Source organism: Anolis carolinensis, chromosome 6 (genome assembly GCF_035594765.1).
Source record: "Anolis carolinensis isolate JA03-04 chromosome 6, rAnoCar3.1.pri, whole genome shotgun sequence".
NCBI classification, from domain to species: Eukaryota; Metazoa; Chordata; class Lepidosauria; order Squamata; family Dactyloidae; genus Anolis; species Anolis carolinensis.
The window spans coordinates 24970953-24997682 of NC_085846.1; the positions used below are offsets into that span (position 1 = coordinate 24970953).

Consider the following 26730-nt stretch of genomic DNA (forward strand, 5'->3'; position numbering starts at 1 on the left):
ACTTCAATGGATTATGGAATCATTTCACATCTGGCTACAGGAACATAGCTAGATACTTCATCCTTCCACCAGGCACAGAATTGCAGAGCAGGGCACAGTGACTCCACATTAATTCCAGCAGGTAGTGAATGACCATCTGCAGCACAATACTACATGCAGTATTGGGCCATGCTGAGCCACAAAGGACTCTGGCCTATATTACGCTTTTGCTGGTGGATATAAGTTCTGAGCATTCTCCTGGTGAAGAATTGCCTTCAGATCATCCCATACCTTAGAGCTAAAGTAACCTCATTATTTCACCCCAAACTAGCACAGGTGGGACAAATAATAATACTGAAATGAGGTAAAATCCACAACCAATTAAGCAAACCAGACAAATGGATAGATTTCAAGTTTCATGGTTCTTTAATTATATTTTTTCTTAACCAACCAGTGAACAAAGAATATCATGGCAGAATTTGTGTCTTGAACATGTCTGAGAACACACAGAGAATAAAAAATATATGTATTTATATGTACAGGTAAATTTTCCAGACAATCCAAGAGCATGCCAGTGGGGTGAAGGAGATGAAAGGAAGGAGAGGCTGGTTTTGGGTGGTTGGTCCACCCCCTCCCCTGCCCAAAGAAAGGTGTGAGGTGTGAAGGGTTTAGGGGCACAGATGATGCCTACTGGAAGGATAGGCATCAACTACAGTTCCTATTCCAGGAGTCAAATCTGCTCTTGCATCTTTGCATTTCCACTTGCTAAGACTGATAACCACAGGCAAGAGCCACTGGGGTGGGGATTGTGAGGAAGATAGAAAAATGGCAACAGTAGCTGGGGAAGCAGAGTTCTACAGTCTCAAAACCTCCACTATATTCGTGATGGGCACAGTGGTTATGCACGACATGCAGACCTATTTCTATGGTCCTGCCCCCCAAATTTTTATTAATATTTTCAGTGGGCTTTTGGGGCAATTTTTGCCTGCCAATCAGGCAGAAAACATGAAAGCATGTGAAAATGCTCTATCCCCGTGAGCAGCCCAGAAATCTGTACTATTCTGAATTATTTGATTTACACTGCAGTCCCTCTCAAAGGGTGACAGGAAGCAAAACAACATGCCACCATTTTGAGAGACTGCAGAAGGGGATATCAGGTAGGTATTTGGGGTTTCTCCAGATCTCAAACTTTGGAGATCTGGAGGAAAACTGGCCCCAGCCTCACATTCAATTTCCCATCACTGTACTAGAAAGTATATGATGCTTCTGCAAACAGTTTGTAGGCAGTCCTTTTGCTAATACTGGAGGTACATAGCTCAGAGTCCCCTCAGAACATAAATACTTTACCCACTTATCCTGCTACAACTGGAGGGTAGGGAATTCTGAGGACTCTTCTCAATCTCCCACCCCAAAGAAGTAGGCCCAGGGCTTGAAAAAGTAACATTTTTACAGTGTCCCCAACAAGCCTAGACATATTGACTTGGGGATTCTGGGAGCTAGTCCACTTTACGTCTGGCTCCCACCTCGCCATTTCTTCTACTCCAACTTTTCTCTCTTGCTACAAGAACAATTGTGCAACATCAGCGACAATCACAAAGGGCTTCACCATCATAAAGCCAACCCAAATAACTCCACTTCCTTTCATGAAAAGGCTATGATAATGAAGAGAACTCCTGCTCCCTTGCTGTCCCTACGAATTTCCTGGATACAAACAGCCCCCCTTTGTTACAAAGAGAAGTATCACAATCCAACATAAATCTCACTAGCTGCTGAGCAAAGCCAGGCAAATTGGCCATTTCTGCCCATGGTGAACAAGACCAATCAGTGGAGAGGAAAAAAAAACCTCAAAGAAGGAAAATATCTGATTGCATCAATGTTGGCCAAAGCAATTCTTTTTACACTTCATCAGGATTTTCTATTGCACTATTTAAACTCTCATGCTGCTGCTTTTAATTTGGGAGATTCTTCCATGTGCTTGGGAAAGTATAGAGATTATAATGCAAAAATACCCAAGCACTATTTTTCTCTCCTGATACCCTCCCCACAAAAACAGTCTCTTGGTTTTCACTGACTTGTCTGTACATATCCGAATTTCACATTCCCTACTCTGCAGCCAGGACTTTGTGTCTACACCAGGAAATGTTAACATGATCAGCTCAAAACAATCAGCCTTTGCCATCGTTTTCTTCTATAGAATCACTTCATTCCTTTCAAAAGATTCATAACCAGCCTTTCAGGGTCTACAATCCCTCCATTTTATGGTTAAGGATTATTAAAAGGTTGTGAGCAAACACCAAACATGACTTTTGAAAGCAAAACAAAACATAAAAAAGATCTTTAGGAGGCAAATCCCAATTTGTCAAACAGGACTGGACAAGAAGGAGAGGTCCCATGCAAGACTATGGCAATATGGTGAAAAATCTATGCTACATATTTCCCAAAATAAAACTGAGAAAGTAATCAGGCTTCTGACAGGCTGATGCACTAGTCAGTCCAGTCGAGAAGAAATATCTGTTAAGAAGTTACAACACAAGGTGGATTCGTGCTGGCGATTACTGTTTTGTCTGTCTGTCTGTCTGTCCATTCCCACACAAAGGTTTAGTGTTTCTCTTTTGGAGGCAAGGGAAGAGGCCTTTTTCTCTCGCAAATGAAAGCTTGACTTAGGTCACCCGGTAAGTAGATGTGTTCTTCGGTTCAGTACTGGGAACACACCAATCGTCAGCTTCCTGGATAGTTTGGTAGTGACGCCAAGCCGACTTGTTGTACACTGGAAGCCTCTCCACAGAGTCCGTTGACAAGGCCTGAAAAAGCACAAAATCATTTAGGATGCACTATTGAAAAATATCAATGGTTAGAGTATTGAATTACAACTCTGTTGGCCAGGGTTCGAACCATTGCTTGGCCATGAAAACCTATTGGATGACCCTTAGCAAGCTGACCACTCAGGTGAGAACTGGAAAGGGGATATTTTCTGTTGGGGCTGAGAGATACTGAAGCAGATGAACTAGGATGAAGTCCTGGTGATGGCAAGGAGGAGGATGATACAAACTCACTTTCAAGTAGATGACAGCATCTGTTCCAAAGCCCTCCATGGAAAAGAGTTGAAGGTCACCTTGGAAATACTTGGCATAGAGTCGGGAAATAGGCAGCCCATAGCCAAAGCCAGCCTAGTTTGAACAGGAGAGAAAAGACAGAGAAAACCTGGTTGCATTATATCTCCAAAACTGATTGTACCTTTGTCGCTCCAACCCAGGCTCCTTTGACCTCCTGCCCAATAATTATAAAGGATAATATAAATCGGAATGGACAAAAGGAAAATTTTGATTGGACCTGCAATAAAAACCTTTAAAATACAAGGGAACAGGTTCTAATTCTGATTTGAGAAGAACTACAGGTTTCCCTCGCCTTCTGACATCTTGCTTTCCAAGATCTAAGTAAGATCCATGTATTGCACTTTCAACACATGGTCCATACTTTTGACCAAGCACTGCCTCCCCCCCCACCCCAACACATACACTTTTTGCTCCCTTGGTGAACATGGCACCATTTAGTGCTCAATCTTGCATTTGTAAACTAAAAAAAGATCTGTTTTTTTTCAAACTTTCCTAGTTTTTGAGAGTGCCCTGGTCCCTAACTTATCAAATAATCAGGGGGTGGCCTATACTCGAAATGTTTAACCAATCAATTCTTTGATGTTTTCTTGATTAACACTGCCTTCTAAACCTAGTACTAGTCTTATTGAGGGAAAAGAACCAAGCATGATCCACTTGCTCAGTATGCAACATAGTTAAGCACAAGACAAGTAAGGTCAGGAAAATCCCACAGAAGGAAAAGAATGTATGTCATCTCCCAGCAGTGTTGCTCCCAGCAATACAACAAAAAGTCCCTTCACCCTTGCCCTCACATCACTGATCTCTCAAATCACATCTCTTTTGTCTAATGACCATTCTTCTCCTTGTGGTCTTTTCAGCCTAAAAAAGAGATTTCCAATAATCACACTCACTTTTTCTTCATATATGTTTTGCAAAAAAAATACTACAATATTTTTATATTTGAAAGCAAACTACTTCAGAGTCCTTGGCCAGGATTTTTCATATCTCCCCTTATGTAGTTGTGATCTGAAACGTCCTGATCTTCTCACAGATCACATTCCAGTTAATATCTACCAGAGGGCAGTTAACACCTACCAAGGGTGTCCCACCAGTGCCCAGTTCTGGTTTGGGTGCTGTGGAATACATGTAGCTGAAGAGCCGTTCAATCTTCCGGAGAGGGACTCCACCTCCTCGGTCGCTCATCTGCCCCAACAAGGGAGGAAAAATAAAAATGCATTCAGTACAGATGAGCAGGATGGCCCAATGGCTTATATACAGAGGACAGTCATCTATTTCAAAACAGTAGAGTAGGACTCCCATGTGACTGGTACCTGCAATTTCACCTACCCACATCCAAAAGATGTTCTTTCTGGGCATTTTCTAGACCCATTAGCATAATTCTTTCTATGCTTCTGCTGAAGGCTAACCACACAGTCATGCTGGGGGACTTCTAAATGCTAGAGAGGTATTTTCTCTGGGTACTTTCTAGGTTCCCCATCCAGCACAATTTTATATCATACTTTCTTCTGAAACCACGGTAAGTCTAGGAATATATTCCTTGAGGATATGGGGGTTGTACTGTACGGCCTAAAGGGTTGTCTGATCCAAGTCCCCTTTAAAGAGAAATAATTGGAAGAAGGAAGAAAGAGCAGAAAGGGGCCTTGGAAGCTGCCCATCAGCAGCGGTGTACCTCTCTGGCATTCACAATTCTACTCACCCTGATAGAGAGATCTTCATTCCCCAATGCCACCATTACTTTTATGGGTGGCAATCTGGGGCTGGATTCATGGCTTTCAACAGTGGCTCTCATGGCATTCTGGGAGATAAAGATAGGGAACAAAAACACACAAGAATGTTTGTCTCCGAAAGCCCAATGAATGAGACATCCATATACCAACTAGGTCCCTGACATATTTGCTTCTGCTGGAAATTGCCTGGAGGACCCAGAGATTTTTAGAGAGGTGGTCTGATAGAAGTTTACCACAAATAAACCTAGAAATTTCTAAAAACAACATATTATGAGCCGCATATAATCAAGTGTGGAAGGCCTACTATACTTTCACGGCTACTCAATATTTCAGAGGAATTTCTTTGCAGATGGAAATTTATCTGGTGGTGGGGAATGTTAAGTGGACAAATGCAAGAAAAGAGTGGGTGGAAATGTTTCTACTTTCCACTCCTGTAGCAAACTATAGAATGGGGAAAAATCAGCCAGCATTCTTTCCCATACATTCCAAGGACTAAGGTAATTAGTTTATCAATAGTGCAGGAATCAGGCCAGCTCATAATTCAAGTCTGTAGGGGAACTTCACGCCTAACCTTTGGAGCACAGCATTTCACTGCTCTGGTCAAGAGCAACCAATGAACAGGGATCATATTTCCATTAAAAAGGCACAGAATGAGTAGCTACCAAGAAGTGCTTCTTTAGTTTAACTGTGAGAGAAGAACTTGTAACTGATTTGATACAGACACTGCTAGGGTTTAACAATGGCCTCCCTCTGCCCCTTTTCCTCCAAGCATCCCTCGGCAAAACATTGGAGTGTAGACTATTCCTTGCTTAAGTTTCCCGCTAGCTATACCACTTTCAGCAATACTCCATTCCATTCTTTCTTATCACCTTCCTGTTCCAATTTTCCCCTCAACAAACATGCAACATTCTGTGGCCACAGAGCATGTTTATCCCTCACAGGTCAGATAGCAATGACACACATCTCCTCAAATGCAATTACAGGTGAAGGTTATTAATATCCCACATTATTCCCAGTATAGGACCCAGGGCAACTTACAACAAAAGTTAAAAACATAATACAGGCCAAAGAATTTGGGGGACAGTGAAATCCAAACAGATAATTTTCTGATTAAGAACACCAATTTAAAACAGTTAAAAACATTCAAAGCACACTAATGAAGATTAAAATAAAGAACCTCCAATGCAACAGCTGAATACCTGTCTAAATGGAAAGGCTGTTGCATGTCAAAGAAGAGTAGACACTAACCTGATCTCCTGGAGCAGAGAAAAACCACCAAGGCGGCCTTCTATGATGTCCTTACCACATATGCCCAGGACAAAGGTAGTACCGAAGGAAAGACCTCCCCTGAAGAGGAGGCTTTCCTATAGAAAGACAATCTTTCAGACAGCTGGGACCTAAGCTGTTCAGGCTTTTGTGTCACTGCTCCATTTTTCCCCAACAGAATGCAGCAAAACTAATAATCAGAGCTTGAAATAGTTACTTTTATGGACTACTGCTCCCAGCATCTCCAGCGAACAGCCATGATGGCTAAGAGATTCTGAGAACTGCAGTATACAGAAAACTAACTCCCCCAAGCTCTGCTCTTGTTCTCACACCCCAAGAATGAATCCAAAGTTGCAGCTCTGATTTCTGATCTGGATTGCCTGGTGTGAATAAGTGAAGGAATGATACTCCTAATGCCAAAAGGGAAGATTACCTTGAACAGTTCAAAGAGCATGTGGTACAAGTGAGATGGGACATAAACCATGTGGATGGACTGGTCGAGCTGGTTAGCTAGAAGTGAGAGAAGAGAGGTGTTTAAGAGCATGTCAGCCTCTATCTCTTAGCCACTTGCTATCAGCCTGTTACATGCAACTCACTTATCTTCGAATGAAGAGGAGCCATTAGTGAACATCTTTTCGGTTTGGCCAGTCAACCTAACATTTTCTACACATTTTACTAGCCTGTTTTCAGGAAATATAATGGTGAAAAGTCCTTAATAGAATCAAGGTATGCTACATCCACAGCATTCTCATTATTTGTGGAGGTTCTATATGAAAAAGAGGCAGGATTAGCCTGCCATGACTTGTTTTTGAAAGGACCATGTTTACTTCTAGCATTCTGTTCTAATTGAATGTTTCATGATCTGCTCCAGAATTTTTCCTGGTACTGATGTAAGACTGACTGGATGATAGTTGTTTTCAGAACTATATATTTCTTTTAGCCAAATTCTAAGACCCATGCTAATAATTGCATTAGATAAGATGCTATGCTCCATGTCTGCCACCCCCCAAATACACTAAAGTGCATGTCCCCACTCCTTCATGCCAAACAGCAGGAGGCCTCAGCCTGTGGGGCCTGTAACAAATCTAATTTTAAATCCCAAGGACAGAAAAGCAAATGAATCAATAGAATGTACAAAACAACTGACTTGCCAAGGTTGGCTCTAATTGGGAATAACAACTGCCTTTAGACCAAGAACTCCTGCTGGATCAGACCAAAGGCGGGTTATTTTGGACTACACTTCCCAGAATCCTCCAGTCAGCATGCTGTCAAATGTCCATTTAGTTCCACACCGCATTTGGTTCTCAGAGTGGCTTACCAAAACCCCCTAGAACGAGGTGTAGTTCCAGGCACCAAAAACTGACACACATTACTTCTAGATCATAAAAAGTACTGGTTGAAAATGATGCAGCGGATGGCCTACAGCAAAAAAGCATTTCAGCCTTTTCAACTGATGGGGTCCAACAACTCCTCACAATCAGTTGAAGAACTGATCCCCCAAACAAATTCTACCCAGATGATCTCTTGGCTAGTAATTAAATTGCTCATTGCTGCATATAAAGGGAGACTGGAAATGTTTCAGAAACAAATAATCAAAATGCACATGCAAAATTACTTCTATCCCCTCGCCACCAATATCTGTAAATCACACAAGCCGTTTAGCAAGAGAAAAATTCTCTCTCCCAATCCCACCCCTCGGGTGAGAAAGGTGGGGTAGAAATGCCGTAAGTAAATAAATAAATAAATAAATGTTCCCAGCCTTCATATCTTTTCCTAGTCTCAAACTGCAAAGCTAATACAAAAAGTACCTAGCAAGGTATTCAAGGCAAATTAACTCTGTCATGCCTTTATGGTGCCAAGTAGGATTTAAAAGTCCATGTGGCAGAGGCCCAAGTAGATAAGACTGCAAGACCCTCGGGCACAACTATGTTACCAGAGACTGAGCCAGGAATGTTTTTGCAAAGGTGAGTCAAGCATCGTGGGCCAGAAAAGGGGACTTTGGACTCTGTGGCTCATGGGCTACACATGACTCACCTCTGCTGCAAACTATTCCAAGCTGTGATGGGGAAAAAAGCATAATAACATTGTCTAATTTTTCCATTCAGTTCCAGTGATGTACTGGATCAAGAGGGGTCTTGATCTCAATCTCACCTCTACGCCATGGCAGTGTCAGACACAGGAGCTGAGGTTCTTTTGTTTTGAAAGGTAAGGCGAAGCCATAAGCTATGAAGCCTGGTTTCTAGCAAAGCTGTTGGTGCCAAGCCATAATGCTAAATGTATGCTGGCTGCTTATCAAATCATCAGTTTATCTACTTACTAAGCCATGGATGGGGTCTGGTTCCAGGGGCTGAATCAAAGGAGGGAAACGTGAATGAGGCTAACACAGACTCTTGAAGTTCAAACGACAGAGGTTGTTTTCTTATTTTTAGTTTTTAAAACCCCTTTAAAAGAGAGGCCTAGAAAAAATACATTGAAGATTGCAACAGATACAGAGATAGTTTACTGTCCAGCAGAAAAACCTAAATCCCATTCTTAGTCCCAGGCCAATGGAAGCACAGGAAGTTGAGACATAAAGTTCATTCAGTTGATTCAGATCTAGTTAGGATTAACATCTGGATTTCAGAAAAACTAGATGATCTTGTTATATTTTCCAGCCGATCAAAATTGAATGAATCCAAGGAATCATTTTGTAATGGCAGTTCTTTGAACAAAAATGAGGTGATCAGCGATCCATTTAAAAGTAAAATAAAACTTTAACCATAAAGTTAAATTGCCATATAAAACATAAATGGTGGAACTTTGCCGACTACCTTTCTCTGTCTTTCTCAAAGAAACACACCATATAAAAGGAAAATCCTGTCATTTGGAGCTAAGTTTCTAAGGATGGGATGAAACTGGTAAAAAGCGCCAACGTTTTATTGTAATGTTTTAAACCTATGGTTAAGGGCACAAAAAAAGACAGCCCATGATTACCAGACCTTTGTTAATAAAGAAGGAATGTAAACCATTTTGGGAAATCCAGCTGCATTCGTTTAAAAATAGTGGTGAGAGACAGAGTTTATGGCAGGAGATGGATTGTAACCTCAAGAGACCTCAAGGGTTCATGTTCCACCTCCGTCAAGGGCACCTGTAATGGCTTTGGGTCTTCCATCCTTAACGCTTTGTTTTTGTGATCGACAGAAAACTACATTAATGGGTTGTTAGATCTAAGGTTAACAGCAATGCAACACTTTGAAAAGTCAAGAGTTACTGTAGCTGGATATTTTGTCTCCATTCAGTCATGGAGTTCATTGGAGGGCTTTGGGATAGGCACCATCACATAACTCTGTCTACTTCAGTGTTCTTGTGTAGATAAGAAGAGAAGGCAGGACCATGTACACGTTGTTGTTGTTGTTTCTTCATTCAGTCGCTTCCAATTCTTTGTGGCCTCATGGACGAACCCACGCCAGAGTTCCCTGTCAGCCGTTGCCGCCCCCAGCTCCTTCAAGAAGGTAATGGCAACCCACCCCAGTATTCTTGCCATGAAAACTAAATGGATCAGTACAACCATGTACATGAATGCATATGAATCCTTAGAAAAAAGGGATTAAAAATTAAAACAAATTGAAATACTGTTCGACTGTCTTCATTCCTGAGTCCCGTGGGACGGGATGAACTAGAAAATGACAGTCCATTGACATGTAGGTGGTTGTCATGTATAAAGCCTGCCTGCTAGTCTTTGATATTTCTTGTATACCCATGTGCATGCCTCCCATCCAAATCCTAAGAAACTGGGATAGGTCCCTCAGGAATAGTATAGGCTGCTTTTATGAAGTTTCAACTTCTTTTAAAGAAATCACAGAGAGAGGGGGGGGGGGGGGAGAGGAAGAAATGCATATTCAGTAATCTTATTATTAGTTTTTATAAAGAGCTAGACTGTGCAAAACTGGTCACAAAGCAAGTCCCACTGTTCCTATTTTATGGCAAACAGGTACCAACACACTAAGATAAGTCACAATCATTTCATTTAAAAATTATAACATGCTTTGTATTTATCACAATTATATGACATATTAAACTCCTCATATTAAAATTGCTGCCTGATTTTTTTTTCCATTTTAATACTTGTGTACCATTTTTAGAACCTCTTGCTAAATTTCAGGTAACAATTCCCATGTGTGCATACCCAAACACAGGCTGAGGGTGGGTGGGGAGTGGACATATTTTTTGAACCTTGGAAAATACCTATGAAGATAGAAGGCTGTGCCAAAGCTGTTTCCGGCAATGCCCACCATCTCCTGGGCAACATATCCCTGGTATTTAAGTTTCTACTTTGAACTTAAAACTTTGTTGCTTCTCTTACCATTTACTTCCTGGATCTCTAAGTCAGGAGAAGTCATGTAATATTTGTCACACAACAGCTTGGCCATGTCATACGCATCTGCAACAAAGAGAGACACAAAGCTAGGGTTATCAGACAGAACATTGTGTCTCTCTCTTCTTGAGAGAAATCAGCTTCTTATGCTTCGTAAAACAAGGGCTCTGGCTATAGATTTTTAGAAATATATTTGTGTTGTTTATTCATTCAGTCCCTTCCGACTCTTCGTGATCTCATGGACCAGCCCACACCAGAATTCCCTGTCAGCCGTAGCCACCACCAGCTCCTTGAAGGTCAAGCCAGTCACTTCGAGGATACCATCCATCCATCTTGCTCTTGGTCGGCCCCACTTCCTTTTCCCTTTCATTTTCCCCAGCATCATTGTCTTCTCCAAGCGTTCCTGTCTTCTCATCATGTGGCCAAAGTACTTCATCTTTGCCTCTAATATTCTTCCCTCCAGCGAGAAGTCGGGCTTTATTTCCTTGACTATGGACTGGCTTGATCTTCTTGCGGTCCATGCATAGAAATACAGAGAAGCAGTTAAAAAAGGAGATGGAGGCCCTGTATTCCCTTCCCTTCCAGGTCCCATCCTCCTGAAGAAACAAAAAGACCTGAAGATGTTTCAGCTTTGTGAGCTAGAGATTGTCCTTTTCTCTCCATTCCACTTCATGGTTGTCCTTGGCCAGCAGAGTGGCAAGGAAGGAAATTCTGACCTTGTCCATTGGCCACAAGATCAAAGGCCATTAGAAGGCTGGACACAAGAACAAGGCCAACCCTACCATTAAGAGGACAGCCACCTCAGAAAACAACTTCAGTATAATAAAAGGCCAGTAGATAACAGGGTTTTGTGCATATGTGTGCGTGCATGTGTACAGGTATGATATCAAATTAAATTGACTGGCTTGTGGTACCATACAACAATCAACATGAATACGCTGAAAATTTCCAACGTGCTATTAAAGAAGGACACTGACCTCTAACTACCTCTGAAACATTGCAGTTGGGATCAATGCTGCCGATGTGCTTGGGATGGGCCGGGTTGGTGCTGCCATCAAAAATCAAGGCTGTAGAAAAAGGAGAAACAAATGAAGACAAGACAGGTCACATTTTCCCACATCTGCTGTTAAACTGTGGTTTCCAAAACCCTTCAGCCAATACAGTTTAAAAGCAAAGTGAATTGGAATTGGTGACTTCCATTTAACTTGTATTCCTCATGTGCCTTGTTTCAAAGCAAGGTGAACAAAGTATGGCCCTCAGGGTTTTGTGGGCCACAGGGATCAAAAATATTTTTTCTTTTACTTTAAAGTGCTTCTAAATGCACACTAGAGGATGTGAAGGACATCTCCATCATATCTGTAGGTCCCTTGTGAGTCAAAAACCATTTTTGCTTGGCCCTACAAACTGCTCCAAACTGTCTACTAGGTGTGTGTTTGGGGCATTTAGAGCAGATTTTTCCTATAAGAAGTCTTATTTGAAACCCAAATCATGATGACAATACCTCCCTATCCCCTAGATGTGTCTGGGGGCAATTTTTAACATAATTATCTGGAATTTGCTGGAATGGGAGAGGTCTTCCAAGGTCTCCTTGGGAGCAGATGTAGCTCTTCCAGCCTTACACAGTTGATCATAAAGCAATGGTACACTATGTTTTAAAGTAATCTATGTAGTATAACTGGCTGAAGGACTCCAGATGTTGTAGTTCAACAGACCCAGAGAAGACAAGTTTGGAGAAGCCTGCAATAAAACGATGGCATGTACTTTGTAAAGATTTGTGTGGGTGAGAAGAAGCAGGATCTTGACTACCAACATGGCCTTATCAAACCAGTGAACCACATCAAGAAAATAGCCTACAGAAACTATGGCCACACTCTTGCAGATCATGAAAAAAGGAAACGGTAAGAAGCAAAGACAGTAACTCACTATGTTGATTAATGAGCATACGAATGGAGATGCGGCTAAGGTAGAAGCGGTCCAGGAAATATTGGATGTTCTGGTTGGAGACAGGGTCATCCCCATAAGCCTCCTTGTACTCAATCACACCCTGTGCCATGGTGGGGACTACATCGTTATGACGGTTTCGAATTGTGACCAGGGCATTGGTGAATCTGAAAGAGGAGATGGGCTGTCAGAAAAAGGTTTCAAATGATAAATGAAGTTTCTATCTCCCACCAAAACAATTCTTATATATTTGTAGAGCAAAAGCCATGCCTTGACACTAGTCCTCCAGTGCTATTCTATATGCCATGTTTCTGGCCCAAGTCTAATCAAAATATAGGGCTTGCCATTTTTTGTTGTTTCGGATATCCATGAAAGGGGGGGGGGGGTCTTGGGACATACAGGGATATGAGGAGCACACACTTTTATTATAACATAATGTGAATTACAGATAAACTACAGCCTTTTCTGCAACAAACGGAACTAGAAGGCAATATAGTCTCATTTCCCAGGACTCGCCCCACATTGACTTGCAAAATTATGCGGGAATTTCATGAAAGATATACAATCATTTCACCCTCCTCCTGCACAAATAGCTTTGGCAATAATATCTCACTTTGAAGTACAAAGTCAAAATAAGACTTTTCCACTCTGCGGATTCCTTGTTCCCTTGTACATATCTGCAAGCTTTTTTTGTAGCTTGTGTTCTATGAAAGATTTTCCTGATAGAGTTTCAGCTACTTAATTCTGGGTTTTATATTTCCTTCTTGAAAGCAACCAACTATTTCTGAAACTCTCAGCTGGATTTTCAAATAAACATTCTCAACTGAAAATTGAAGATGATTACATTCTTTTTGTCTAGCGGGAAGATGGTCTGGTTTGCTTGCTGGTTATTTGGCATACCTGGAAATAAACAAGGGTATTGTAAAAGGAACCTGTTTTTCTCCAGAAGTAAAAACCATATTCAGGTAAGGCCACACTATCCTGACGAGGTGGCAAATTCAGTGGAGGCAAGTCCAAAAATGGGCTTAAGGATAAAGTCTTCTCTAAGGGCCCTTCCAGACAGGCCCTATATCCCAGGATCTGATCCCAGGTTTTCTGTTTATCCCAGATTATCTGGAAGTGGGGAACAGGAATCATTTTCAGACCCAGAAGGTTACCATCTCTCATCTTGTGCCTTTGGGAGTGACAATAAAGTATTCTGGAAAGGACCTCCTGCCAACCTAACTGGAAAGATTTTGACTGAGAGATCTAAAGGGCAGTCAGGCAGGTGGCAGTTTTCTGTTCCTTAGATCTTTATGTGCATTGTCAGTTACTAGTTGCATCTGAGTCATGTTCTCATTTAAGGCCTTCTCATGGGATCATATAATATAAATCTCCCAATGAAGGGTCAGAAAGAACACAGCTGCAACCCTCTCCAGCTCACTGTCTGCCAGTTGCCAAGTGCTGGGCGTAATGAACATCAAACCACAGCACCACATCCAATAGGTCTCCCAAGGAAAGCTATATATGCCATTCATCTCATGTTTAAAGGTCAACTTTGTCAAACCTCAAGAGGGAAGAGCCAAACAAACAGAACCAAGCAGATATTGCCCTGACTCCAGATGATATGCTATGGGCACCGCATGCAGAAAAGTAGTGAAAGAAGCAGCCTTCAAAGATACTACGTAGTAAGATCTTCACATAGGCTTTGCAACAGGAGTCACCACATCCCAAACTCACTGTCCAAGGGCCGCAGAATCTTCAGGGTCCTTATCCAGGAACACCATGATGTCCAGCAAACTCTGCACATACCTGGTGGAAAAAATGGAGAAATGAAATATCAAAACTGGCTTGACTCCAGGACTTTTGTCTTTCCCAGGGAACACAAACACAACTGTTTAAGAAAATGAGAGTAATATAGTAATATAGTATGTGCGAATTTCAATTTCTCTTGGTTATTACTAAAACAGAAAATGTAAGAGCACAACTGCTTCCACTTCACTGGGGTTGTCACTGACTGTAGAGAGCATATAGTGAACAAAGCCTTTGTCAAAGAAGCTCCTTTATACCAAGTCTTTTTCTACCCACTCATCCCCTAAAAATTTCCCTTTTGTCCTTCTTCTAGCTGGAGGTTTGTTTGATAAGGACACTGCTGTTTACTGAGAAAAGAGATTTTAAAACCAAGCAATTCAATCCATTAAACACTGTGGTGTTATATGAATCAAAGAATATGATGGTTGTAGGTTGCTACTGGCCAAAGCTGACTCGATGCCAAATAACAAAACAACAAATAATCAAGACTGGGGGACAATGAGGAAAGAGGCCTTTAGAAAGCTAGAGAGAGAGCAGAGATCTTACACACACAAAGTGTAAGATACAGCAGTTGATACAGCAACGAACGGGACTAGAATTAAGCCTCTTTTGAGGCTGGGCTGAATTGGGTTTGTTTTCTTTTTGGCATTGCTTTAAAGAGTGATCAGGACTGGGTCCCCTGTGTTGTGGCAGGAGAACATTTTTCAGTTCCTCTGGGATGGAATTTGGCATTTTTGTTCATAGCAAAGCAAAACAGAACACTACTTGACTTCTAAGATAAGTTAAACATAAGGAAGTTCACAAGAGGGAAACTTCCTTCTGCCTCCACAGCCTCATTGTCTCACCTCCTGTAAACCTGAAGATCTTGGGAGGAGCTCTCCTAAACAACACAGGATTCAGCATGGGGTGGGGAGGGAGAGGAGAAGGAAGGGATGAGAAACTTCCTTCAGTTATCTTAGGGTTTGAGCCACATTGGGGGTGATTTTCCCCTTCTCTTGTAGACCCTGGTAGCCTCCCCCCACTCTGTCTCAAATTGATCCCATCTCCTTACTCTTCAGAAAAGTCAAGGAGAGTTTTAAATGGGGTGAAGCAATGGGAGAAGCTTTCCTTTTTGTGGCTTCTTTACATTAAGCTTATTGGAAAACTCAAGCCAGTGTGGTGTAGTAGTTAGTGCAGCAAACTGAGATCTGGGAGATCTTGGTTCTTGTCCCTACTGAGCCATGAAATCCACTGGATCCACTTGGGCAATTATTCTTCCTAGACCAGACTGTCATGGAGTTGCTGTATCAATAGCACTTTAAAAAAAAGATTTCACTGGCAAGGACAAATGGGAATAATTCAATCGCTTTCAAACTGGCATCTTTCAAACATGTTAAGTACAAGTATGACCAGCCCTTGTACGTATAATAAGTGCAAGTACATATTATCATCTCTTGCCATTGTACTAAATAGATTTTTGGTGTGGATGATAGGACTTGTAGTACAATACATCAGGCTGACGAAAACTGGCAGAATCCTTCATGTAGTAGACCCCATCTTATCATATATTGGAACATTACCCTTAGCAGGTAAAAAAATGTAAATACCTGAACCAGAGCAGGGGGGTATATGCAAACAGCAAAGCTCAAAGTTCGCTGTGACCTTTGCATGGAAATTGAAGATAAGCAGCAAGATTTTCAACAGCATTAGTTAGCAATAATGGCAATCTTCCTCACTTTGCTGTGATAATGGACATGTGTAGTGGAAGAAAAGATGTTGCTGCTACCTGCACCCTAATCATATAATCTAATTTGCTGATATATTCTTATTCAGTATGCTCAGATTGTCAATTCTGCTCTGCCGGCTGAGAATGCACCATGCATTTAATGAAGCAGACTTTATTCCACACACACATTTAGACCATAAAAATTAGTACGGACTAAGCCAAAGAACTCATGGCATTTATTCCCATTAGTAGCCTAAGGGGATATTTGCTACCTTGATCACACAAAGATGTTGCTTGATTGCACAGTTTTAATCTGTGAAATGTTTCTTAATCAAAACAAACAACCACAAAAAAGCTATTAGTTTTTATTATGTCACAGGATACCTGTGTGGAAATACGCTTGTGGGCATCAGATTACAGCTTAGCATGCCTGGTATTGGCCCTCAAAAGTAAAGTACATGTCTTCATTGCCTATTGACCTATCTCCATGAAATCCATATGATTTTCTTAGGCAAGGAATACTCAGCGGTGGTTTTGCTAGACTCTTCTTCTCAAGTATGGCCAACAGCTCCTAATATCCCCCAACTACTCCCCTTCCAAGTACTAACCAGGCCTGACTTTGCTTAACTTCAGAGATTTGGCACCTTCAGGGCATTTAGGCCCTCAACCACACTATAAATGTGAAGGTAGGAAAAGGGTTTCTGGAATGGAAAGTGCTTTATGTTTTAGATGAACTGATATCCGATCAGCCAAGCCCACTGCAGAAATCTTGGTTTACAAACCCCATCATCCCAGGTGATGAAAGATGGGCATTCACAGACTATTTCAGGATTTATATCTCAGAGTGCAAAAAGGTAAATGAGCATTCTTTTGTGAAGGAAATTTCAAAGTTTGGACAGGTTCCAAAGCCAGCCCCTGGGAAGTAATGGGAGGGAGAAATGGTGCTTTCAAACAATTCATCTGACTACAGGAACTGTGAGTCTGTGCATTTCCTATGCTTGTGATTCTATTGCAGCCATAAAGGGATGCAGAAGGCAGGAGAACAGGGGGATTTGAAGCAGACAAACAAAACACCAGTCAGTCAATGCTTTGCCTAAAGTAGGACACAGTTTGCACCGGCTCCTTAAAGGGCTACACCTCCTTCCTCCTTCCAGTTCTTGTTCATATTAAAACCTGAAGGCAGCAAGAATAGCATTGTCAACAGTGTCTGCCAGTCACACCCATTAAAAAGAGTCAGGACCGGGAAAGAGAAAAGGGACAGGGAGAGAACAAGCTCAGTTTTTCAGGATAGATGTTAAATAACATGAAGGATCCTGATGTTGAGACTATGATTCCTAGACAGTCTGACCTCCGGATTCACTGATATTAGGGCGCAGGACCCCTGCAAGAGTGGAAAAATTTAAAAAAGCTATTTTTTAATCTGAGAGATTACCTCTAACAATCTCTCCATCCTTCTGGTGCAACACAATAGTCAACTTCCACCAGAATCAAACTGGAGGACCTGTAAAAACCTAGAGAAGTGTTCTCTCTCGTAATCTCAAGGTTCTCCATCACGTCTCTATGTTTAACTTTAAGCAGAAGTTCCACTGGAGGACCCATAAATTGCTAGAGATAATCTATTAGTTAAATCAATGAATAACCAAATCTGCAAAAAAACAAAAACAAATCTACCTCATCCAGCATAGCCAACAGTGGAGAATCCTGGGAGCTGTAGTCAAGGAATTTTAAAGTAATAGTGAGACAAATGGATGTAACCTTTAATCAGTTTATGTTCATGCCTTGCAGCAAAAAAGGAGAAAAGAGAAAAAAAGGATTGTGGCAACATCTACAAGAAACATGATTTGCGACTTTCTGGATTGTAATATATTCTATCTCATTCCCACAACTGCATAAATATGTTGTATACCTGGTCTTTAATATCTCTCTGTACTACATCTATCTCTCTGTACTGCTCATGCTAAACTGAAAACCAGTCAGTCTTAAAGGTGTTGCCACATTCTTTCCTTTTCTCCCCCTCCCTTTTTATACTTTTAATCAGTGAACCATGTGATCAAAAATCTCATCACTAAGCCTGATTTAACTGAACACAGCTCAAGACAGACATCAGTATTAAACAAAATATCAATTAAAAATGGCCTAGAGCAGCATCAGATACAGCAGCAAATTATCTGTAAATAATCCAACTGTGAAAGTTTGACCCACAAATGTGGAGGGATAACTGTAATTCTATTCAAATAGGGATCAAATATATTGCAGTTCAAATGAAAAATGTATAAGCACACGTGAAAAATAACACTAATCTATTCTGGGGGAGAAGCTGCAACAGCTGATTCTGTTTCGACATTGAAGAACATGTGAAGGACAAGCTGCCAGCATTCATTCTTGGTTTAGATATGCAAGTACAGTGACATGGGTTTTAATCAGTTTTAATCCTTCAAACAAAATATGAAGGAATGCATTGCTCAGAGTAGACTAATGTTGCTTTGCATAAACAGTTATGGGTTTGACTTATGTAGATTTGATTAATATGTTCTCTTTAAGAATCTCTAGGTCCATCAGTGTAATTCTATGGTTATTTCCACTATACATCATGCTGGAGATCTAAAGATTATTAGGGAGAACATTTGTAAATCCTCCACTGAGATTCTATTATCAACTTCAAATGAAAGTTGACCATGGAGTTATGCTGGAGAACCTAGAGATTTCTTGAGAGGTGTCTTCTCAGGTTAAAATAAACACTGTTTATCTAATATATGTTTTTCCCACTTTCATAGGGGCCCTGTACCTTTAACCCCAGCAAATGTGGATGGCTGACTGTAACTAAGACTGTGAATGTGAAGTGCGTTATCTCCAATTTTGTCTTAGGATTCTACATCCTTCCTCTGTGTGTTTAATGTTTAACTTTACTCATTTGATATCCTTTCAGTGGCTAGTTATGAGGGTGAGAAGTGGGGTTTTCAAAAATTCATGCAACTATATTTTTCGCATAGCAGGAACAAGGTGAAAGAGAAAAGTAAAATAATGAATGGGATATTCTACTGATCTTACAGTATGGTTTTAAGTGCAACAGCACAATTCAAACACCAACTTGGAATTAACTTAATTGCAATCCATATTCTCTTTTTAAATTACAACATAAATGTAATTAACACAAGGTGGCTTTTTAAGGCAAATGTATAATTAATAGCACTTTTTAACTAACTTGCCTATCTGATATTTATCAGTTTGTAAAAGCAGAAAGCAAAATAGAATCTTCCTCATTGACATGGTGAAGTGAAATCCTCCATTCTCTGCCCAATTCACAGTAAAGGGAACCAAGCTAAGAACTCACCAGCTCTGCACCAACTGAACAGAAGGGGTGCTCAGCACTCGATCTGGGAGAAGATTGATTTCCTTCATGATGTTGGCAAGCCGGACAGGAAGTTCTTGACGGAGAAAAGTGAATGAGGTCTTCTCGCAGGCATTACTGGACCCTAAAAAAAAAAACCTTACCATTAACTGACGTGGTATAGCCAAGCAGAGTGATCTGATCTTTTTTTTCTTTTTCCAGATACACATATTTTTTTGTGAAAATATATAGGTCGGCCCTTCTTTTCTGTGGTGCAGAAAACATTCTCTATTCTTTTCTGCTTCTAGCATAAAATTTTCTGTTAAAGAAATAATGCTCAGGAACATGTCTTCTTCCTTAACTGAGATATAACTGTTCTTTTCTTTAAATTCTAATGACCATAGCATGTTACAACCTTGATTTTCCTGCAAAGGGTTCTCATTTAAGAAACCACCCTAAATTTGTTTGTATTTTAGGTGTTCTAAAACACCTCAGTTATTTATGCTAATGTAATTGGAGGTGTCAAATACTTTCTGGAATATTGCCCAAAGAGCAATACCTTCTTGCACAATGTATTTCTTCCAAGCACAACCTGGATGGCAATGGATTTAGCTCTCTCTTCAATCCAAATAGCTACTGAATGGTTGAGGATGCCAAGAAATTAGTGTCACATTGCTTCTCTACCAGGCCTCCTAAACAACTACATAGGCAGTGAATTTTGCCCCTCCAGTGTTAAATAGCATCTTGCCATTTCTTGGTTTTTATTTCTGTGAGCAAATGGCTACATCTCATAACTTAAGAGGACACGCTGAAAAGGGGATAGGTGGCAGGAACGTCTCAGGTTGTCTGATTTTTCAAATGCATGACAAATCTTACTTGACTCAGGCAAAAGAAAATGATATAAAACAGCATTACTTGTAAGTGAGGGAGAGCAATGAAGAAACAAAGGGAAACTGTACTAGTTTAATCATTCACAGGCATACTAGAAACTTTGCATTACTCAGTCTTGCAATTTCAGAATTTCTGAAGGATTTGTATTTGTGTGTACATGTGCCTGCATGCATATCTTGCCAACCTTACAAAGGTCAAAAGGACTTAGAAAAACAAGAGGAAGTACAGAAAGATAACAATTTTCAGAAGCTGATTTCATCCTAAGGGATTCAAATGGGTTTAATTTTCTTCAAGTCCTGTTGCTGCCTTATTTTAAACATTAAATCACATGGAAGTTGCATACTTCTTTATCTGTATACCTCAAGCATGGACAAACTTCAGCCCTCCAGGTGTTTTGGACTTCAACTCCCACAATATTTATTTTATTTATTTATAGCATTTATATTCCGCCCTTCTCACCCCAAAGGGGACTCAGGGCGGATCACATTGCACACATAAAGGCAAACATTCAATGCCATAACATAGAACAGAGACAAGACGCAGGCACAGGCTGGCCTCGAACTCATGACCTCTTGGTCAGAGTGATTTGTTGCAGCTGGCTTGCTTTCCAGCCTGCGCCACAGCCCGGCACAATAAGACACAAACAAGTCTCAGAAGAACTGCTGATTTCTTTAAGTAGCAAAAGTTAGCGATCACCAAACAAATAAAGATAGGAAGCTCCATTCAGTAGGTAAAGCTCTATTAGGAATTGTGGGAGTTGAAGTCCAAAACACTTGGGAGGGCCGAAGTTTGCCCATGCCTGGTCTACCTCCTTCAACTCCAGCCAAGAGAAGACTTTCAGTTCCAATGGATTAAAGCACAGGAAATTCAGTTTACTCCTGAAGCTGGCAGTGAAGTAACTGACATGTTTGAACAGGGAAGTTTCCAAGATGTCCAAGGCTAAACTACAGAGCAGTGAGAAAGTGAATAAATACAAAGGCTATCTTGGCATGGAAGCTGAAGCACAGTCAGATGCAGAGGGCACTGCCAGCTAGAGCAGGCAAGAAAAAGCAGATGAGGTGATTGCAAAGTCAAAATGAAAGAGAGATCCTAAGGTTACCCTGACACTGTTCTATTCAAACTGTCCAGAGCAATGAAGAACAAGGCAAAATACTGAGGCAGCCACAGCTTCAGAAGGGGACAGGGAGGAAGCAAATGTCTCCTTCGGGTCTGTATTGTTGGTGATTTTCCACAAGGACCAGGCAAAAATCTCAGAGTTCTTTATTTAGCACTACTGTTTTGAAAGAGCAACAAACATAGTTATCCTGGTCTAGATAAAGCACTGCAGAAAAAAGGGGGGAAGATGTGAAGCTAGGGGAGGTTCTTTTGTGCCCTCTGACGCTGAGAATGATTCCCCCAATCAGAACTGGTTGTCCTTCATATCCTTCAAAGGGCATCATCAAATCCCTCCTCCCCATTCCACCGCACAACACCAGCAAAGACAACGCAATGCCTTCGCTGCTCAAAAGAGGAGTTCTATTCGGCTTACACTACCAGCACTTAAAAACCACAAGAGGAAAGGGTAGAGGGACTGCAAAATCTAGCAAAAAAAGCTTTATAGAAAACAGGACGTGGCCAATATTATCTGACAAGTCTGAAGTCAAGTGCCTGCTCTGCTGTCTTATGGGCAGAACAGAGCAAATCTGACTTTCCAGATGTCATTGGACTCAACCTTCCACTACTACTGTTTTCTACCTATACTGGCTGGGAGTAATGGGAGATGCAATGCAACAGCAGGTTCCCCACTCATGGAACAGAGGGATACTATATATGCCTTTACTTCAAACTTCAGTTATTTACCAATGCTAAGAAAATATGTAGCACCAGAAGCAGCTTTCTATATGTAAAAATGATGTGAATGAAGGATTTGTATGCAGTTATTTATTAACATACACATATTTCTACCAAAGGAATCTCTATGTCCATCTCATCCCTGATCTTGGGTAGCGGGGAAGTTTAACTTATAGCAGTGATTCCCCAAACCTTGGTCCTCCCGTTGTTTGGCACTTTGACTCCCAAAAGCCCCAGCCAGTTTGGCCAACAGTCAGGAATTCTGGGAGCTGAGATCCAAAATACCTGGAAAATAGATGTTTGGGAAACATTGATTTGCCTGGTACTCTCCAAACCTCTGAACAATATCCTTGACCACTGGCCCTGCTGGCTGGGAGCTGAAGTCCAAAGTACTAATGGGAGGACACACTTCTGAGAAACGCTGGCTCACAGAAACTAACTAAATCCACCAGTAGCTCACAGAATTCATAAGACCACAGAATCATGGGAGTTGGAAGAGACCACAAGGGCCATCCAATCCAACCACCTGCCATACAGGAATACACAACCATAGCATTCCCAGCAGATGGCCACCCAGTGAAACAAGTTCCACTGGAGATAAGGAGATAGCAACTTTTCGTTTATTTGATAAAAGAAAAGTGCCAGACACGTTCCTTCCAAAACATCCAGAATCATAGAAGTACAAAGTTTCTCATGATTTGCTGATACTTTCCCTCAAAGATGCTTGTGACAGAATATAAGATTTTCTGTATGAAAACCATATGGTCAGCAAAAAAAAGATTACCTCCCTTCCATTTTCTTCAGAGATGAACAGGGTGTAGGAGAGAATTAGATACAGCTATGAAACATTCTTTCACATGCAAAACAGGAGCTGTTTGGAGATCAGATTAAAGTGGCACTTGGTATGCCAGAAAGAGAATCTGAGGTCATAACTCAATGCCCCTAGCTGTAGTGAATACATTGGGTTCAACGCAGATAATATCTCCACCTGGAAACGAAATTCCTGAATAGATACCATACCACTGATGGGAATACTTACCCCACACATAGTTAAGTTTTACACTGAATCTTGCGTATCTATAAGCTTTGCAGAATAATATCAGTCTCTACTAATGAAGTGGATTCAGTCAACAAAAATAAACAACATACAGTGTCAGGCTGCAATCTTATAGCAATTTTGGTAGTTCCTCTCATTCAGCTCCATGAGAATCGCCTCTGAGTAGATATCACACCATTTAATTGAAACAAAGGTCTCCTTTTTCCTTAAAAAGCTGACCTTGGTGAATCTTTGGCAGGGCTGCTGATTCTTTAAAAGAAAACAGTGGGGAAGAAAATTGATGTTTAATCTAATTACAAATTAGAGAGTGGAAATGTCTCCTTTTGTTGATTTTAAAACTTTTATTTCCATTTACCTCCTTTCTATACAGAGGTAATCAGAAAAACACAGCAAGGCTGAATATCCTATTCCCACCTCTCTGGAAATAAGTCCTACTGAATGCAATAGAACTTAGATCTAAGTAGACATGTGCTTTGTAAACACAGACTGCTCAAAAACAAAATACAGGGTGAATATCCTTTATCTGGAAATTCAAAAGGCTCCCAAATAAATCACATGGGTGACTGAGATGGTAACAACTGTGCTTCTGAAAGGTTCATGAACTATTGTTAAATTGTTAAAAAAAAGTGTATACAATTACCTTCAGGTTATGTGTAAAATGAGTCTATGAAAGATAAATGAATTTAATGCTAACATGTGGGTCTCAAATTCAAAATGCATGACCTAAATAAACTAAAGGCACCTGATCCCATTTGATCTTGAAAGATGAGCCAGGTCAACCCTGGTTACTACTTGGATGAGAGACTGACAAGACGTACAATATGCTGCGGGCTACATTTTAGAGGAAAGAACTGGCAAAAACCAACTTTTGTGTATTACTTCCCTAAGAAAAACCATAATTCAACAGGTGACCCTATAATATAGAACCTCATCTCCGAGATATTCCATTGAGTACAGGTTGAGCATTGTTTACAGGCCAATTATTTCACACCAGAAACGATTTGCAGTTTCTCAAGTTGCTCCTGACACGAGAAAAAAAAATCCAGAGTTCCAAAATCCCAAACACTCGAAAACCCAAAATTGTTCGCCAGAGTGACTGAGAAAGTGACACCTTTGAGTTCTGGTGGTTCAATGTACAAAATGATTTAAAATATTGTATATAAAATTACATTTAGGCTATGTAAATGAAGTGCACATTAAGCATACATTTATTTAAACATGGGCCCCATCTCCAAAATATCTCATTATGTATGTACATACAAATACAGGTATTCCGAGGACGAAAACTAAAATTCATAACACTTCTGGTCCCAAACATTTCAGATAAATGATACTGTATATTATGCACATATTCCACAACTGAAGAGGAAAACCCCAAAAACTAAAATCTTTCTGGAATCAAGCGTTCAAAACTAAGGGATGCTAACCTATATATGCAAATATTCCAAAATCCAGGGAAAGGAACTGAAATTCCAAATCAAACTTTGCTTCATGCACAAAATGATCACAATACTGTATATGAAACTACCTTCAGAAGGTTCTATGAAACATAAATTGACTTGGATCCCACTTCCGAAATATCTCGCTACGTGTGTATGTGCAAAATCCGAAGGGGAAAAAAACTCAAATCCAAAACTACATTTCAGATGAGGGTAAATGTGAGTAAATAGTACAAAATCCAAGGAAAGTAACCAAAAGTTTAAAAATCAGACAAGGGAGCATCAACTTATAGATCAGCTGGTAGGGTATTAGGAATGGTGGATGTTGAAGTCCAAAACACCTGGCAGGCCGAAGTTTGCCCATGCCTGCTATATATGACTTTATTCCAAAATCTGGAGGGGGGAAAAAACAAACTCCAAAACCCTTCTGATGTCAAGCATTTCAAATAAGGAAATTTCAATGTGTCGTCAAAGGCTTTCATGGCCAGAATCACTAGGTCGCTGTGAGTTTTCCAGGATGTATGGACATGTTCCAGACGCATTCTCTCCTGACATTTCACCCACATCTATAGCAGGCATCCTCAGGGTGAGAGAAAGAACTCTTGTCTGAGTGTGACTGTAGCAATTGGCCAGCTTGATTAGCATTGAATAGCCTGGCAGTTTCAAAGCCTGTCTGTTTCCTGTCTGGGGCAATCCTTTGTTGCGAGGTGTTAACTGATTGTTTCTTGTCTGGAATTCCCCTGTCTTCTGAGTGTTCTTTTTTATTTTCTGTCCTGATTTTAGAGTTTTTAAATAGAAGCATGTGGGAAATTTCAATTTAATACAGTGGTTCTCAACCTGGGGTCCCCAAATGTTTTTGGCCTACAACTTCCAGAATTCCCAACCGGTTTACCAGCTGTTAGGATTTCTGAGAGTTGAAGGCCGAAACATCTGGGGGCTCACAGGTTGAGAACCACTAAGCATGTGAATTTCAGTGGCATCTGTGTAGTCTGACATGGTGGTTGTTAATGGTCCAGAATTTCTGTTTTCTAAAATAATATGCTCTGTCCAGATTGGTTCATCAAGTGCTCTGCTATGGCTGACTTCTCTGGTTGAGTTAGTTTACAGCACTGAATGGCCTTTCAGCTTCAAAGTCTGGCTGTTTCCTGCCTGGGGGAATCTTGCTTCAAACAGACAAGAGTTCTTTTCCCCACCCTGGACATTCCACAGATATATAAACCCCACTTGACTAGTTTCCAACAGACCTCATAACCTCTGAGGGTGCCGGCCATAGATCTGGGCGAAACGTCAGGAGAGAATGCTTCTGGAACATGGGCATACAGCCCGGAAAACTCACAGCAACCCAGTGATTCCGGCCATGAAAGCCTTCGACAACACAAGCCTTTCTTTCCCAAACTTTGGTCTTCCCAGCTGTGTTGGACTCCATCTCCCAGAATTCCTGGCTGTTGGCCAAGCTCGCTGGGACTTATGGGAGTTGAAGTCCAAAAAAGGTAGAGAAGGAAAGTTTGGAAGAGAAGCAGAAGAGGTAATCGAAACACTTCCTTCCTCCTTCCCTCCCTTTCCTTCGTGCCTCCCTCTCCTTCAACGCACCGAAGTCAAGGAACTGCTTCATGGAGAGCGGCGACGGCGAGAATTTGCTGAAGTGCTCGATGTACTTGGGTGCGCCGGCCAGAGCCGACTGGCCCTTTAAGAGGCACCGCAGGAGACGCATGGTGCCGAGAAGGATACTAGGCCCAAGTCTGAAGGAAAGCAGTGGTCTCCCGAGGCCTCACCCCGGAGAAGACCCCCTCACCTCCGAACCCTCCACGGCCTGAGCGACGACTGTGGCCGCCAAACACCTCAGCCGGAAAGTGACCGCCCCTACGACTGTACCTGACCAATCTCGGCAGGGCCCGCCCACTTCGCACCCAGCCAACCAATCGCAGCTCAAAAACAACTCTTTTCCAGCCAATGGAAAGCAAATGCCGCCACGTGGCATAAGGGGCGGGGAAAAGGTGCACCCAAAATTCCGACAGTTAACCTCTCCCTCACCGTGTGCATCATAAAATCATCATTACCACTTTTAGTCACTTTGTGCTGATGTAGAAGAGATGGCATCTTGTGAACTAAACTATAGGTTGCATATCATAGAATCACAGAATAATAGTCTGGGTTGTGCATTTTCCAGGCTATGTTCCAGAAGCATTCTCTCCTGACGTTTCGCCCACAACTATGGCGGACATCCTCTAGAATAATAGAGTTGGAAGAGACCACATGGGTCATCTAGTCCAACCCGTTGCCATGCAGGAAAAGCACAATCAAAGCACCCC

General features: G+C 41.3%; 1 protein-coding gene across 2 annotated transcripts; it reads right to left on the bottom strand.

Annotated features, from left to right (window-relative positions):
* Positions 1-382: 382 nt before the first annotated feature.
* pdk2 (pyruvate dehydrogenase kinase 2) lies at positions 383-26263 on the bottom strand. 2 transcript variants are annotated; one of them, XM_008113521.2, is made up of 12 exons: positions 26012-26263; positions 19208-19349; positions 14100-14171; positions 12363-12547; positions 11417-11506; positions 10428-10505; positions 8403-8432; positions 6519-6595; positions 4789-4887; positions 4167-4274; positions 3033-3146; positions 383-2780 (listed from the first exon to the last, which is right to left on the bottom strand). In XM_008113521.2, exons 1-12 carry the CDS (start codon positions 26130-26132, stop codon positions 2640-2642), a joined length of 1257 nt encoding a protein of 418 aa, XP_008111728.1. In that variant the 5' UTR covers positions 26133-26263; the 3' UTR covers positions 383-2639. The 2 variants fall into 2 exon arrangements, with proteins under 2 accessions (XP_008111728.1, XP_003222685.1); XM_003222637.3 differs by lacking the exon at positions 8403-8432.
* Between the last annotated feature and the right edge of the window lie 467 nt (positions 26264-26730).